The sequence below is a fragment of the Rhinoderma darwinii genome, chromosome 2, assembly GCF_050947455.1.
Source record: "Rhinoderma darwinii isolate aRhiDar2 chromosome 2, aRhiDar2.hap1, whole genome shotgun sequence".
Classification (NCBI taxonomy): domain Eukaryota; kingdom Metazoa; phylum Chordata; class Amphibia; order Anura; family Rhinodermatidae; genus Rhinoderma; species Rhinoderma darwinii.
Genome location: NC_134688.1, coordinates 44,344,682 through 44,360,117, shown reverse-complemented (window position 1 = coordinate 44,360,117; position 15,436 = coordinate 44,344,682). Strand labels below are relative to the sequence as shown.

Genomic DNA, 15,436 nt, shown 5'->3' with positions numbered 1-15,436 from the left:
TACATAGATATCATTCAAAACTCTAATCTAGAGTGGAACAATGGAAAAAAAATTAATAAATAGAACAATAATAATAATAAATGAATTCGGAAGAACTAAAGAATAGTGTTAGTGGAAGCAGTTCATTCTTTTTACTGGATAAATGTATATCATTGTCAATTGTAAAAAACAAAAAGACAAGCAGGTCACCACTGCATAATTGCTTCTCATATAAGGGCTCATGCACACAAGTATGGAGCTGTAATGCAGCACCTATAGCAGTCTATGGGGCTCTACTGTACCTCCGTATGTCATATTAAAGAGAACCTGTCACCTCTTCTGACATTTCTATTTTTAGTAAATACTTGTATTCCCCATGAAATTACAATTCTAAATCATCTTTTCTTAGAAATCTGCACTGTGCCATTCCTCTGTTATTCTTCCTAAAAATGTATGAATAAACTGACAGCTGGGTGCTACCATTTAATTTGTCAAAGAGGTGTGTCCCTGCACAGTCTCACTCTATTAGAAGTGATTTAGCATTGTCAGTCTGTGTAGGAACACCCCCCTCCCAACTAAAAATAACCAGTTGTCAATGTATACATACATTTCTAGGAGGTATAACAGAGGAGAAGCCCATGTCGAGTTCTAAGAAAAAATGCTTAAAAATTGTTATTTTACGGGGAATACAATTATTTACCAAAACAGAGATGTCAGGACAAGTGACAGGTACTCTTTAAGGAGATCTTCTCACCTGGAGATATTTCTTCCAGAGAATATCTCCATAATATGGAGCACCATATGGCGGCAAATGAAGTGCCTACAGCTCTGTAGTACACAGCCACAGGGACTTTGTGTGCCTCTGTAGAGCTCTACTGTTGGCATGAGGAGTAAGTAAAAAAAAAAAAGGGACTGGTGCTTTAAGCTGGTTCATTAGGAAATGAGAAGAGGAATAAAAAGTGCTTCTCTAAAAACCCCTGATGCACCAAAAATATCAAAATATAAATAAAATATCTATGTTTATAAAATTAATGTTAGGCCCAAGCCAAAGGCTGCCGATTATGTAATGTGACAAAAAACAACCTTTGCTTGTAGTACAAATGCAATATAACCCTGTGCTGTAACTGAGCAATCACACCTCAATACAATACGTGAGCACTGCTAAAATGTGAGCATACTGGTGTACATTGGAGATGCATGGCTCAGTTATTAACATACATGATTTACTATATAACCCCCTTGCTGAGAAGGAGATTACAAATGCTATTGTAGCAAACCTCCCTCAGCATTAGCTGAACAAAAGAAATAAACTTCACACCGCAAAAGGTGTATCGTTTTTTTGTGTTATTATCTTCAATATCCACATTGGGATTTTTCCACCAAAATGGCTGCCGCAAGCTGTTGGGCGTCGGTGATGTGCGGATTCCTTTTCATAACTATTCGCACAAGTTCTGCTGGAAAGATGTTGCACAAGTTCACAAAAATCTTTTCTCTGGTATTTGAAAATCTTTGGGGTTCCTGGGGTATTCCACAATATGGTACCCTCCAAGAGGGATCTTGGCTTTCTGGTGGGCTTTGGAAAGCAAACTGCTCATAACACGGTTGGGACGGGTTGCCTGGCATTGGGTAATTTGGTCGATAACCATAAGCATCCCCATAACTCATTCGATCCCAGCTTCTGGGACTTTCTTGACTTAAATAGGTTTTGTGTTGACGCTGTGGTGGGCTTTCATATAATCTTGAATCAGAGATGCTTTCCATTCTCGTAGACACCAGAGATCTGCCCATAATTCCATTCTTTGATACAGGAGATTTTTGAGTAACATGGTACTCATTTGGGCAACTTGACCGAGCTTCAACAGCATGGTGCTGCAGAGGTAAAGACATATAGGGTGGTAGAGTCTTGTGGTGATGCTTCACTTCTTGTTCATGCCCAAAACTTTGGACTCTGGTTAAGGAATCATGGTAGCCTTGCATGAATGCTTGAGAACTTGATCGATTGTGTGGATGAATATGTTGGCACTTCAGATTATCTTCCAGTTGTGGGTCAGGGGAACTAACGTAGGAACGGTCATTGTATCCAGCATAGGAATCACTGCTCCCACAACTCAAGCTACCTTCACTACCGCAATCAGATGCCACAGAACTGATCCTGTAATCCGTGTCCAGCGAAAAACGCCGTTCTGGACTCCGTGTTCCAGAGATGCCGAGGTTAGAGTAAGCATTCATCATGGAATAATATCCATAATCAACGGGGGATTCACATTTGGGATACTGTTCACATGAGATTGTCCCATGATTCTTTGTGGACATTAGCATTGGAGAGTAGAGTCCTGGTGGTACTTGGTCCTGAGATGGTAAATGCACAGTAGTATGTAAGCCGTTTCTAGATGGAGTTGTACTTTGTGGTTTCATACTTGATATACTAACTAAGGATGGCACAGACCTTGTTTCCAACTTGTTTTTGGAGGGAAGCTTCTCCTCCATATCATAAGCCTGAGTTCTAATACTAGGGTCTGATTGCCTCTTTGGGGCTGAGCGCTTTACATCTGAGTTAGTGTCCATCTTGGTGTTTGATGGAACACTATTGCTCTTGACTAACCCAACTTCATTGGCAGACTTAGTAATGTTGCTCCGAGACATGGCACGAAGTTCATCTGCTACTGACCGCTGAGGCTGGTTTCCTCTTTCTGGGTGGTAATACTTGCACTTATGCCCATAGGTGCATTTCTTCCCTAAGAAGACAAAATAAAGAATAGACAATATGAAATCTTTATTCATTTTGACCGAATGATTTGTCTGTGATCTTTGAGAATATGGATCACACCAATTTTCTCAAAAGGCTCTATGGTCAAATTCAGCTTTAATCATACGAATACTACAACACACATAATAGACAATACGCTACTACAACTTTGAATACTTTGTTTCTCACTGTACATTTAAGGGATTTATACAGTCATTAGAAATTGATCGCCTATCCCCAGGATACGCCTTTAATATCTGATCGGTGGGGGTCTAACTCCCAGCACCCCCGCCGATCAGCTGTTTTGAAGGGACTGCGGCGAGTGCTGCTTTTCCTTCATTCCTGTCCCTGCTCGAACTGTGAATTGCCGACACACATGTAGCAGCGGTTCACAGTATTACAGCCTTCTCCTATTCACTTAAATGGAAGAACTCTGTAATACTGTGAACCGCCGCTAAAAGTGTGTCAGAGGTTTGTAGCACGAGCAGATAAGGAAGGACGGGAAAGCAGCACTCGTACGAGCGCTGTGGCCCCTTCAAATCAGCTGATCGGCGGAGGTGCCAGGAGTCGGACCCCCATGATCCTGAGGATAGGCCATCAATTTCTTATAACTGGACAACCACTTTAAATATCAGGACTATATTATTAGTTATTACTATTAAAGGAGGATCTGACATTTCCGTGGGTTCATTTGTCTGTTAGCTTGGACGTTCCCCAATATTTAGAATGTAAAGTAGTGGCCTCTGTGCTAAACAATGTGTCTGAACTATATTTGTGGATGTTGGTGATTTCTACCTTAAATAAAACCTATATACCCTGGTGGCAAGTGAGTGTCTCCAAAATCAGCTCCAAATGGGTTTGGCTCGTGCTGGACCTTTAGAGCCGTGTTGTATGAGGGAAATACATTATCATTGTGTCAGAGCCTAGGTCTACTAAAAGATCCACAAGTACTCAGGTGGGCCAGTCCTAACCTGACAGCAGTAGATTGAAAATGCTATTGATCTTAGATTATTGCTGCAAATGATTAGTAACTTACCATAGGGACAAGGCTGCTTCTTGCACTCAGGCACTACCGGTTTTTTTCTTAAAAAATTGTCCAGACTTGGTCCATGGCGGCCTAGAGGGTCATCAGGTGGCATAAATCTACCAAAAAAATAAAAGATATATATATAACTGCTCTGAAATCAACCGTTTTGTGTCTCAAATATGTCAATGCTTGCTGTTTATTGAATTAAGGCTTCATGCACACGACCGTGCCCGTAATTACGACCCGTAATTACGGGCGCGGCCAGCCGCGGACATTCAGACTTTTTATGCGCCGTGCTCCCATTATAAAGTATAGGAGCACGGTCCGTAAGATAATAAAATAGGACATGTCCTATTTTTTTCGGCAGGTCTCTACGGCACGGACTCCCTCCCGTAGACATACTGGAAGGTGTCCGTTGGCAATAGAAATGAATGGGCCCATAATTACGGGTGATTTTACAGTAGTGTGCATGGGGCCTAATAAGGGTTTTTAGGGACTAAAACATTGATGGTCTATTCTTAACATAGGACATCAATGTTTCATCGGTGGGTCCAACATAAATGGAGCTCAGATGCAGTAACAAGCGGAGCCGCACGTATGGATGCACCTTGATAAACATGGAAGGGGCCATGACAATTGATCAAGTGCCACCACTGCACTATTGTTTCGATGATAAGCAGGGGTTTCATTCCTAAGAATAGGCCACCAATGTTTTGGTCCTGGAAAATCCCTTTAACATGAGAAGGCTATCACTAAATGGAAAACAAAAAGTCCTCACATTACATGATCTGGTTTTTATTACTGATCCCATTGACTGTACACTGTCTTATTATCTTATAATGCAACTTATTTTCTAAGACAATTCAGGTCACCTTATCTACGTCTTTGACTCATAAAAGCATTCATGCGTGCAGGAGCAAAAAAGACCGTTACATCAACGCTATTTATAGATGACTGCTTCTTGAACGGTCTACAGACGAGAGTAACGTGACATCTTCTACTTCAATGCTCTATTATATGAGGTTCCTTTCTATTTCTGCGCTTATGAGATTTCGCTTATGCCAACGTCATTCTGAATCACAAATGCTAATACTGGCACGATGAAAGATGTGACGTAGAGGGTCTACTTTATTCATGTACATTATAAATAGTGAATTGTGCTAAACTAGAATATGAATAAGAAGGTGTACTAAAAGTCATTGGGGCAGATTTACGAATACTGTCTTAAGTTTAGACAGCTTAGAATTAGACAAGATGCCCTAAAATGATCATAGTGGCTCACGTTGGAGGATAAATTTGGCGCATTTTTAGACACTTCTGTCTAACCTTCTACCACCTCTCGGTTGGTAACTTTAGACTACTTTTTTGCAGCAAACGCTTTCTGCATCTTTAGCCATGCCTGTTTTATTATCGGCCATGGCCCTTGTCGAGTGAGTGGCAAAAAGTGTGCAAAACACATAAATGTGGCGCATGGCATGTCCACCAGAATTCTGTCTCAATTTTGATTAGTAGTTTTCATCCATTATTTTGAAATTAGATTTCATATCAAAGGATTGAAGAGGACACATCTGGTACATGTTAATTTCTTCCTCACTTAGTCACCCCATATAGGGCATAAGGACTCCTCATATTCAACAAGTATCATAACTATATATACAACATCTATGTAATTGTATTCAGTCTATGTTCCCGTGAGTGTCAGACTGGGGTTCCTTGGACCCACCAGAGGAGATGATTCGGAGGACAGAATATCATTCATATCTGTACAGAACATGTACACGTCCAATTTTAGTTTAAATTTGTTATTTGTTCTTATCATTGAACACACAGGACATATCTCCAGTAAGGTCTAATAGGTTATTACCAAATTATCCCATAAGAAATAGACCCTAGTGATAAGTGATTGGCTCCATTGCCAGCATTGAATGGGTTTGTCTTCTGTTGGACCTTTGGTGCCCTCTTATATTAGGTAAACATTATTGTGCCAGAGGCAGGGAACTCTGGAGAATCCATTGGTATTCTAATAGACAATTCCAACCCTGTGAGAATCACTCGAATGCCCTTAGGGTCCAGAAATTCGGACCACTTTTTTATATACACATATATATATATATATATATATATATATATATATATATATATATATATATATAGTGGATGTTCAACAAGAAACATAATCTTACAGTTTAGGAACAAATATCATCCCAACCTAATGACACTAATCCTACCAGATCACCTAGTTTGAGATGTAGAGGTGACTCCACATAGCACAACCTTCATAGTCCAGTAACATTTTGCCTTCACTGTATGCTTAAGGTTATGTTCACTTGTCTTAACAAAATACATGTGAACAGCTCCTGAATTTCTGACGTTTTTGCATGAGCACACGTTTTTCGCGGCGTCCATTACGGACGTAATTGGAGCTGTTTTTCAATTGAATCAATGAAAAACGGCTCCAATTACATCCCAAGAAGTGACATGCAAGTCTTTTTACGCGCCGTCTTTTGACAGCGCCGCGTAAAATTACACCTCGTCTGAACAGAACATCGTAAGACCCATTGCAAGCAATGGGCAGATGTTTGCAGACGTATTGGAGCCGTCTTTTCAGGCGTAATTCGAGAGGTAAAATGGCCGAATTACGTCTGAAAATAGGCCGTATGAACATACCCTTAAACTTGTCCTTCTACATATAAACTTCTGCACAGATACTGATCCAATTCAAATATTATGCAATTTTTTGTTTTGCTTTGGACAATATAAATGACTGACTTACTTGTCATTGACAAATGAATACATGAGCAGCCTTTCATCAATGAATTTCTTCCATTCAGGCTTCTCGTTTGCCAGATCCCTATAGTTATCATTTGACACAATAATGCCATCTGATTCAAAAGCCAACTTTACTATAAAGCGATCATCATAGCAGACCACCCGTCTGCCCTGCACACGCCGAGATGGTGTGAACACCAAAACCTTATCTTTCTCCAACTTCCGTAGGATTTCTTGATCTGGAAAAAAAACAACAAGATAGTTCAATGCAATGATTCGATTTTTAAATAGAAAACTGCTTGGGTTAATCAGAAAAAAGGTAAAAGCACGTTCAACTTTTCCGATATTTAGAACAGATTCCGGACCCCCCATTGTAATCTTATGATTTGTCTTAATGACACCTAAGAATTTTTTTAAGCGGGAACACCCTTAAATAAAATAATGTGCAGGACAATTGTAGGAAATGCAAGAAGTGTAATGGGCGAATGCTTTGCTTTGCCCTGGCACACAGTAATACAAATTATTAGAATAACTTTAAAATGATCATTTCAGATTTGAGGGGATTGGATATTATCGCTAACCTGTAATAAGAGCATCCGGTCGGGACTGTTCCTTCCGCCAGGCAGGTACAAATACTGTAATATCTTTATGTCCTCTATCTTGGAACCAGGTGACAGCGAGCTTGATCCCACGGCAAGAAAACACCTCTTTATTTCCATGACTAAAACAGACAGAAGTTGATGTTAGTGGATGCGGAATCAATTTCAACCATAGTCAGACATGAGACTGTACCATAATAAGACTCCTGATTTCTCTCTTTCGGGGGACGGTGTAGTGATAACAGCACAGGTTATCAAGCAATTAAAGTTGACATGTACTTGCTTTGTGTGATCCGAAGAGTAGGGCCAAAGAATAATTTGGAATAATTATTCCAGACTGACAATGATATTATCTTCCCCAAATCGGGTTTTAGACTGTCCCCATAGTCTGTAGACTTTCCCTATGTCAGAGGAATTGAGGGCTAATAAACCCCTTAATTGATCTCCTTTGAGTTTTGTCCACACACCTGAAGACATAGGTACTTCAGCAAACGTCAAAAATACAGCAGAAAAATGCGAAATTGGGGTAATCTAGTCATGTGCGTTATTCCACCTTAAAGCGGTTATAAGGGACTTTTCACAATCAGCAGCTGGACTCCAGCGCTGAGGTCCCGTTTTTCGCTGCTCCTGTCCTGTAAGATCCCACAGCTGTTATGTAATATTCATGGCAGCATAACCACTGAGGCCAGTGATTGGCTGCAGCAGAAAGTGACTGATAAACAGCACGTGACCGCTGAAGGAGCTACCGGTACCAGAGTGGCGGAGAACAGGACCTCAGTGCTGGAGCGGAGGGACACTTCAGGGGTAAGTATTTGCTAGTTTATTATGTTATGCCAGTACCTGCCTTTCTGCTGATTGTAAAAAGTCCCAGATAACCCCCTTAAAGGCCCTTTTACATGGGCCAATGATCGGATGAAGAAGCACATTTTTAAATGCTCGTTCCCGATCATTGACCTGTATAAACATGGCTGATCAGATTATTGATGCTACCTAAAAAATAATTGTTTGTCGGCAGCACGTCTACCTGTGTAAATAGGGAATGTGCTCACGACAAGATGCATACTGTATGGGGACGAAATATTGTATTGAAGATCTTATATAGCCATGATCGTTGCTCCATGTTGGTTTCGGACGGCTATAATACGGCCACATTTTAGCATCCTTGGTACAGCCACATGGAACCCTGAGATGACCTAAAATCAGATTATTAGAACTAATGGATGTTAAGGTCTTGTGGCCGGCATACAAATGTCAAAATGGTTGTCGTATTATGGCCATCTAAATCTTAAAACTCACAAGACTGCGAAATCTTGATGGTACACAGAGCTTATAAATGTCAAAGAGCATTCTGACCAGAGAGAATCTATTCCATCGTCAGAAAATTTATCAGAGCGAAGTAAAAAAATTATTTTCATTGACTACTCATTATCCCTGCAGCATCGGAAAACAACTGGCGGAGACCTTTCCATACGCAAATATTTGTGTCTATAGTCATCCCTAGGTTTAAAGGGGTTATTTGAGCTGCAATACCAAACACCGCCATGGGCTAAGGTGGCGCTGCTTCTAAAAAAAAAAACTGAATCTCATACAACCCCTTTCTGTGGTGGATAAGGTGAATGGAAATGACCCGAGTGCACAATTTGGTCGAAGAAGTTCGTATAAAAATCCAATGGAAAATACATGCCTGTCATTCACTGTCAGAAACATATGATTAGTCACTTAAAGTTTCTTCAAAATTCTCACCCGTTCTCTTAATTTAAAACTTTCAGGCAGAACCTTTGTCTGAAATCACCTCTCGAAATCCAACAGATGAAAAGGAAATTACAAGAGCAATTTGGATGTAATGATTTCTTGTCTAGAGTAGGATCTCTTGGAGAACATTAGCAATTATACCAGTGACTACTTATCACACGCATTTCTATTCAGAGCAGCCCAGGGAATTGCTGCAATGGATAGATAATTAATTGAACACCATGTGGAATTTAACTACTTTCCCCTATTGCTTGAATTTCTTAACGTCAGACAATACGCACTTCACACGTAGAACAATATTCAATCAGGAGTAGTGCAATTATCAATTTCTGGACTTCCTGATGAAAGAACCAACTTTGTTCCAAGCCTCATTACCTGCTAAGTAAAACAACTCAGTGATCTCCCCCCCAGTATTCGGCATCATGGATACACCTAGCAATCAGTTCCACGTTCTGAAAAACTGGAGCTGTTCAGGGTGTAGGTAGATGATAGAAGACTACGACCACATTCACATGGCAGTATTTTGATCAGTATTTTGGTCAGTATTTGGAAGCCAAAACCAGGAGAGGAATCTACACAGAGAAAAAGTATAATGGAAAGATTTGTACCCCTTCTATGTTTTGGACCCTCTCCTGGCTGTGGCTTACACATACTAATGCAAAATACTAAAGGTTCTAAAAAGTATAGCGTTAATTAAATGTGCATGCCGTTTTATCTGCCCTTTTTTGAAGTCTTATAGAGAAGCCTATAAGAAAAAAATGGCTGATAAAACGCCATATACAGTGCATGCTGCGTTAAGAAAAAACGGCCACTGACCACAAAAATGCCTAAAATATGCCATACACCAAAACGCAATTGTGTGAAATGCTCTTTATATTTTACTATAGACTTTAATATAACATCTGGCCACACCAAAAAGAAAAACAACAAAAACTTTGCAAAAAAAACCCCAACAATTGAAAACACCACAAAAAACGCACACACGAAAACGCAGCAAAGGAAGCAACTCAAAGTTCACACAAGTTGATCTGGCCCTTGTGATATCACTAGAAGTGCCGCCTGTCTGCTCACTTATCCACATCCTTTTTTTCTAAGTAGTCTTAGGGCTTGTCCACACGTAACAGAATTGCTGCGTATTTTCCGTCCAGGATTGCGGTCGGTAAATACGCAGCAGAATACAGTAGCAGCAAAGTAAGTGAGATTTAAAAAATCTCCTCCACACGCTGCGTAAAATTTCCGAGCAGAAATTCACCGGCAGTGCGTATTTTTCGCACCGCAGCATGTCAATCCCTGCTGCGGAAAGTGGACTGAATTGCTGCGCAGCAAAATATGCACCATTTTCTGCCATAAAAAAAACGCAGGAAATGGTGCAGTTTTTCCGTAGCAGAATGTCTGCTAGTCTTAACGGAAATGCTGCAGAATATTTCTGCAGCAATTCTGTTACGTGTGGGCAAGTCCTTAGGCTGCCTCCAGACACAGTAAGGGCATGACCACACATGGCGGAATTCCTCCGCAACTGTCCGCATCAATGCCGCACAGAATCTGCGTTGCAGATTCTGCAGCGGATCTGCACAAAATGTGCAGAAAATTGATGCGGACTGGCCGCTGCGGACTGCAGGAAAAGTGCTTCTCTTCTCCCTATTCAGTGCAGGATAGAGAGAAGGGACAGCACTTTCCCTAGTGAAAGTCAAAGAAATTCATACTTACCGCCCGTTGTCTTGGTGACGCGTCCCTCTTTCGGCATCCGGCCCGACCTCCCTGGATGACGCTCCAGTCCATGTGACCGCTGCAGCCTGTGCTTGGCCTGTGATTGGCTGCAGCCGTCACTTACACTGAAACGTCATCCTGGGAGGCCGGACTGGAGACAGACGCAGGGAGTTCTCGGTAAGTATGAACTTATATTTTTTTTTACAGATACATGTATATTGAGATCGGTAGTCACTGTCCCGGGTGCAGAAACAGTTACTGCCGATCGCGTAACTCTTTCAGCACCCTGGACAGTGACTATTTACAGACGTCTCCTAGCAACGCTCCCGTCATTACGGGAGCCCCATTGACTTCCTCAGTCTGGCTGTAGACCTAGAAATACATAGGTCCAGCCAGAATGAAGAAATGTCATGGTAGTAAAAACAATACGCTCCGCAGCACACATAAGATCTGCGGACTTCATTGCGGAATTTTGACTCTCCATTGAAGTCAATGGAGAAATTCCGCCATGAGTCCGCAACCAGTCCGCCACTGCTCCGCAACAGACAGAGCATGCTGCGGACACCAAATTCCGCTCCGCAGCCTATGCTCCGCAGCGGAATTGTACGCATCGTGTAAACGAACACTGCTAAATTAAAGTGAAAGTCAATGGAGAAACGGCTCCGCTGCGGATTAACGCTGCGGAGTGTCCGCAGCGGAATTTAAGTGAAATTCCGCCATGTGTGAACCCGCCCTTATTAGGAAAAATGCAAAAAGAATGGTGTCGTTTTTCCTAGAGTTTTTTTGCTGCTGATGTTAGCAGGAAGTCAATAGGGAAATATTATACGCACTACAAACAGTGCGTTTTTTTGCGTTTATTTTTTTTTTGTCTCAGTGGCATTTTTTTTCAAATTGCAACAGGGGGTTGGTTTGGCGCTTTTTTTTTTTTTTTTTAGCAAGTTAGTGCTGTTTTTCTCCCATAGACCTCTATAGGATTTTTTTTGGCTGATCCAAAAAAAATATGTGTCAATGTGTCATGTTTTTTTATGGTGTTTTTTTTTATGCCTTTTTTGGTGTCTTTTTCCCCAGAATAAACATATGGTGCAAAGAGGAATCTTTGAATCACATGCTCTTTTAATCACATGATATGCAATGTGAAAAACGTCACAAAAAACGCATGTAAAAATGCAGGTACTAAAACCAAAAAACGCTGTAACAATGTTAGAAAAGGTGCATGTACCATAAAAAAGTTGCCATTTTACAAGCTTTTCTTAAAAAAAACACCCAAAACAAACAAACTGCCAAACAGTGTGTGTAAAAGAAGGCTAATGGCTAGTCCACACGTGACGTAAATACTGCGGATATTCCGCAACATATTTAGTCGCGGAAAATCTGCAGCATAATACAGTAGCAGAGGAGTGGATGAGAGTTCCAGAAATCTCATCCACACGCCGCGTACGTGTTATGCGGAAATTCTGCACACAAATTGACCTGCAACAAATTGTGGTGCAGTTTTTTAAGCCGCAGCACGTCAATTGTGGTTGCGGAATCGCCGGTATTTTGTTTGCCGGTTTTCCCCATTGAATTCAATGGGGATCTAAAACCTGCAACAAACCGTCAAGGGTTGCGACTTTTGTGGTGATTACGTCGCAAAAAATCGCAGGATGAAACATGCTAATGCTGCCGTTTTCCGCAGCGGACATTCCGGGTGAAAAACTGCACCACAATTTGATGCGGTTTTTCGCATGGAATTCCCAGCAGCTACCAGGGCGGATATGCTGTGTACGTTTTACGCAGCATATCCGCCCTGAGAGAACTTACCATAATAGTTTTATCTGTCATGCACCGCCCCTCAGGCCCTGCGCTAAGCATAACACAATTGATATATGGCAGAAACAGCTTGACCACAATATTATATATCTCCTCAATGCAGCACAGTTGCTTTGTCGTTGGTGAATTCATTCCACACTATTAGGCCTCGTGCGCATGGCCACATTATTGCTCCATTTTTTATGGATATGTAATAGGACTCCCATTCAAGTGTATGGGGCCTCTACTGCACCTCCACCTGTCTCTGTTTTCATACAGATTATTTTTTTTTCGTGGCATGCTCCAAACATGACTTTTAGGGGAGAATAGCTTTGTACACCGGACACCGGTGTACTAGGCTGCTGCATAGTCTCTGTGCACTGCCGTACAGGCTCAGGTCGGCTGTGTGCACGGGACCTTACACTTTTGAAAATGTATATGTTAATATGGCCACTAGGGGCAGTGTTATGTTGCACTCAGGCAAATATTCCATTTTACTTTGTCCAAGTGAATCGACTAACAGTTCTGCTCAGATTATAAATGTCAATATGTACATAAAAGACAAAATATCTGAGAATAGTGACATTAGGGGCAGGGTTATATTTTTAGTGTACAGCTAATAAATATATTTAGTGTGTCTGAAACAGATTGAGAAGTAGTGAAATAGGATCCAGTCAGTAAACACTGATTCAAGGCACAAGGATCAACGTCAATGAAGAATAACTCAGCACTTCCGTCATACGCCGCTGTGGCATGATCTCAAGGGCAAGGGGGTTGTGCTGCGATACCAGAAACAGCCTATGAATAAGAGTGTCGCTGTTGCTGCAAAAATAAACCTTTTTCTTTTTCAGTCATTGCCAAGTACCATTTATTGCTCTTCACCTCATAACTTAATTTTCCTATAGAAAAGGCAACAAGACGTCTTATATATAAAGACGTCTAATGCTGAGCTACACGGCAATGTAATAGTAACGGGACGCTGCATCAAGTAACCATTGTATCATCTCTCATAAGTTATTCAATTAAATTGCGCACTAAAACAGATCAAGTGAACAATATAGAAAGACATGGCTGCTTTCTTCCAGAAACAGCGACACACCTGTTCATGGGTTGTGTCTGGTATTGCAGCTCAGCTCTATTGATGTGAATGGGGCTGAGCTGCAATACCACACACAACCTGTGGACAGGTGTGGCGCTGTTTTTGGAAAAAGCAGCCATATTTTTATAATCCTGTACAACCCTTTATGTTCAGCATTGTCTCTGGGAGGCACAGATCCCTAGCACCTCACCTAGCGTACCACCATCCTGTCAAATATTGCAATGCCCTTTTCAGGTAATCCTGAATCATGGTTTTCATCTTTCCCAAGGGTTAGTTCCAAGATCAATAAAAAAGGGAAGTCTTAATCCATATGTTGTGCAGGATAAAAGCTGCCTTTAAGGATTCTGTATACAAACAGCCATCTGTGGCTCAAAGTGCATGTGGCCCCGTCACTCCTTAGACTATTTCTAAGAAATACAATATTTACTATTATTTATTAATGTATGTATTGTAAATGTCACTATGAGCGTCATTTCTATTTATCGATTGTGCTGCTGATCGATATGGGGGCAATGTAAATTTAGATCAATCATTGATCTAAGTGCCCCCATATAGATCAGCAGCACAATTGATAAATATAAAAATGAGCAGATCTCCTGGAAATATGGGTAATAACAGTATGCATTCTTCCTCTTATAAGCTTAACCATTTGTGTCCCAGGCTTCTGCTGCCTTCAGTGTCTTACACTAGAAGCTACTTCCTGTCGGCCATTTTAGTATCCAGCTCTGTCTACTGGCCAAGCTCAGAGCCTACACGTCTGTTTTAAAAGTAATCACTTTTGGCTTTTCTTCTCTCTTCTTACAATTCAGCCAAAAACTGCGAGACAACAAAAATGTAAACAATTTTTGTAGACGATTTCTCATATATAGTATGTTTTTGCCCAGATCAATGGGATTGCTTTTTTCGTCTGGACCAAATAAAACATGAATTGGTTTTCAGCCATATCAATGTCCACACATCTCATGAAATGGATCTCACGCCATCACTTACCTCATAGCAACATTGCTCCCATCAAGTACAATTGGTCTTAGGTTTTCACGGTCATCTATTACCTCCTGATGAAAAGGAGATTCGGGTCTTTGAGATTCGAAGGAAGATGCTTCCCGTATAACTGTGTTACTCATACCACCATTTTGTTCAGTCTCGCTCTTGCTTCCAAGCTTGACAAGTTCACCCAGAATGTCATTAATTAAAGCATTTGTACCAAGCTTGTTGAGGACGAGAAGAACCTGTTCTTCTGAGTAACCCAATTTAAGTGCAAAGTCCAATTTAGTTTGGTGTTCCTTTACTTCATTAGGTGGATTCTTTATCACCTTACAGTCTGTTTGGTCATGTTCACTTTTAAGGTCTTCTAGAATTTCATTCCTTTTTAGTATATATGGCTCGATGCAAGGAGAACGACAGAGCTGTCTATGCTTCTTGGCCACTCGGCAAGGTTCTGCTACAAGTCTACTTGACAGTTCAGACTCATTATCAGAATTTGTGCTTTCTTCTGAGTCACAACTCGAACTACAGGTCTCCTCAGAGGTATCTTTGTCTGAATCATCTTTCCGGGAATTAACTTTATCCATGGTTGGCTTCCGCAGAATAGTCCACGGTACAATTGCACTTAAGTGTGTATCACTGGTCTCTGTGTAAAGGCGCCCAAAGTTATGGCCAAAGTCATCTTTTAAGCCCATGAAGCCGGTACATGTGTCCGGCTCCACCTTTTTATTAGTTCTAAAGCCTTGATAAAATGACCTGAATTCCTAAAAATGAAGGAAAGTAAAAATTAGACATAGAGTCACAGAACATTTCATAATGTTGTAGGGCAGAAGTCATTGTGTGGGATTGATAGCACTTTATAGAGTTTGTAATACCCAAACTTTAAGATGGCGGCCTGGTCTATCCAGATACCCACATGGCATAGTTATAGTAGGGGGTAGAGGTAACAGTTGCATCTGGGTCCTGATGCCTGAGGGTAACAAAAA

General features: G+C 41.1%; 1 protein-coding gene across 1 annotated transcript; it reads right to left on the bottom strand.

Moving 5' to 3' along the window:
* Nucleotides 1-13: 13 nt before the first annotated feature.
* ZC3H12C (zinc finger CCCH-type containing 12C) lies at nucleotides 14-15,208 on the bottom strand. The gene is made up of 5 exons (XM_075849993.1): nucleotides 14,457-15,208; nucleotides 7,103-7,242; nucleotides 6,526-6,760; nucleotides 3,762-3,868; nucleotides 14-2,714 (listed from the first exon to the last, which is right to left on the bottom strand). The coding sequence occupies exons 1-5, from the start codon at nucleotides 15,143-15,145 to the stop codon at nucleotides 1,333-1,335; spliced, it is 2,553 nt and encodes an 850-aa protein (XP_075706108.1). The 5' UTR covers nucleotides 15,146-15,208; the 3' UTR covers nucleotides 14-1,332.
* Nucleotides 15,209-15,436: the final 228 nt, after the last annotated feature.

Coding starts and splice junctions, on each gene's coding strand:
- ZC3H12C (XM_075849993.1), bottom strand. CDS start 15,145: ATGGGCTTAAAAGATGACTTTGGCCATAACTTTGGGCGCCTTTACACA. Junction 7,243..14,456: donor GGGAGCAATGTTGCTATGAG/GTAAGTGATGGC, acceptor TGTCTGTTTTAG/TCATGGAAATAAAGAGGTGT. Junction 6,761..7,102: donor ACCGGATGCTCTTATTACAG/GTTAGCGATAAT, acceptor TTTTTTTTCCAG/ATCAAGAAATCCTACGGAAG.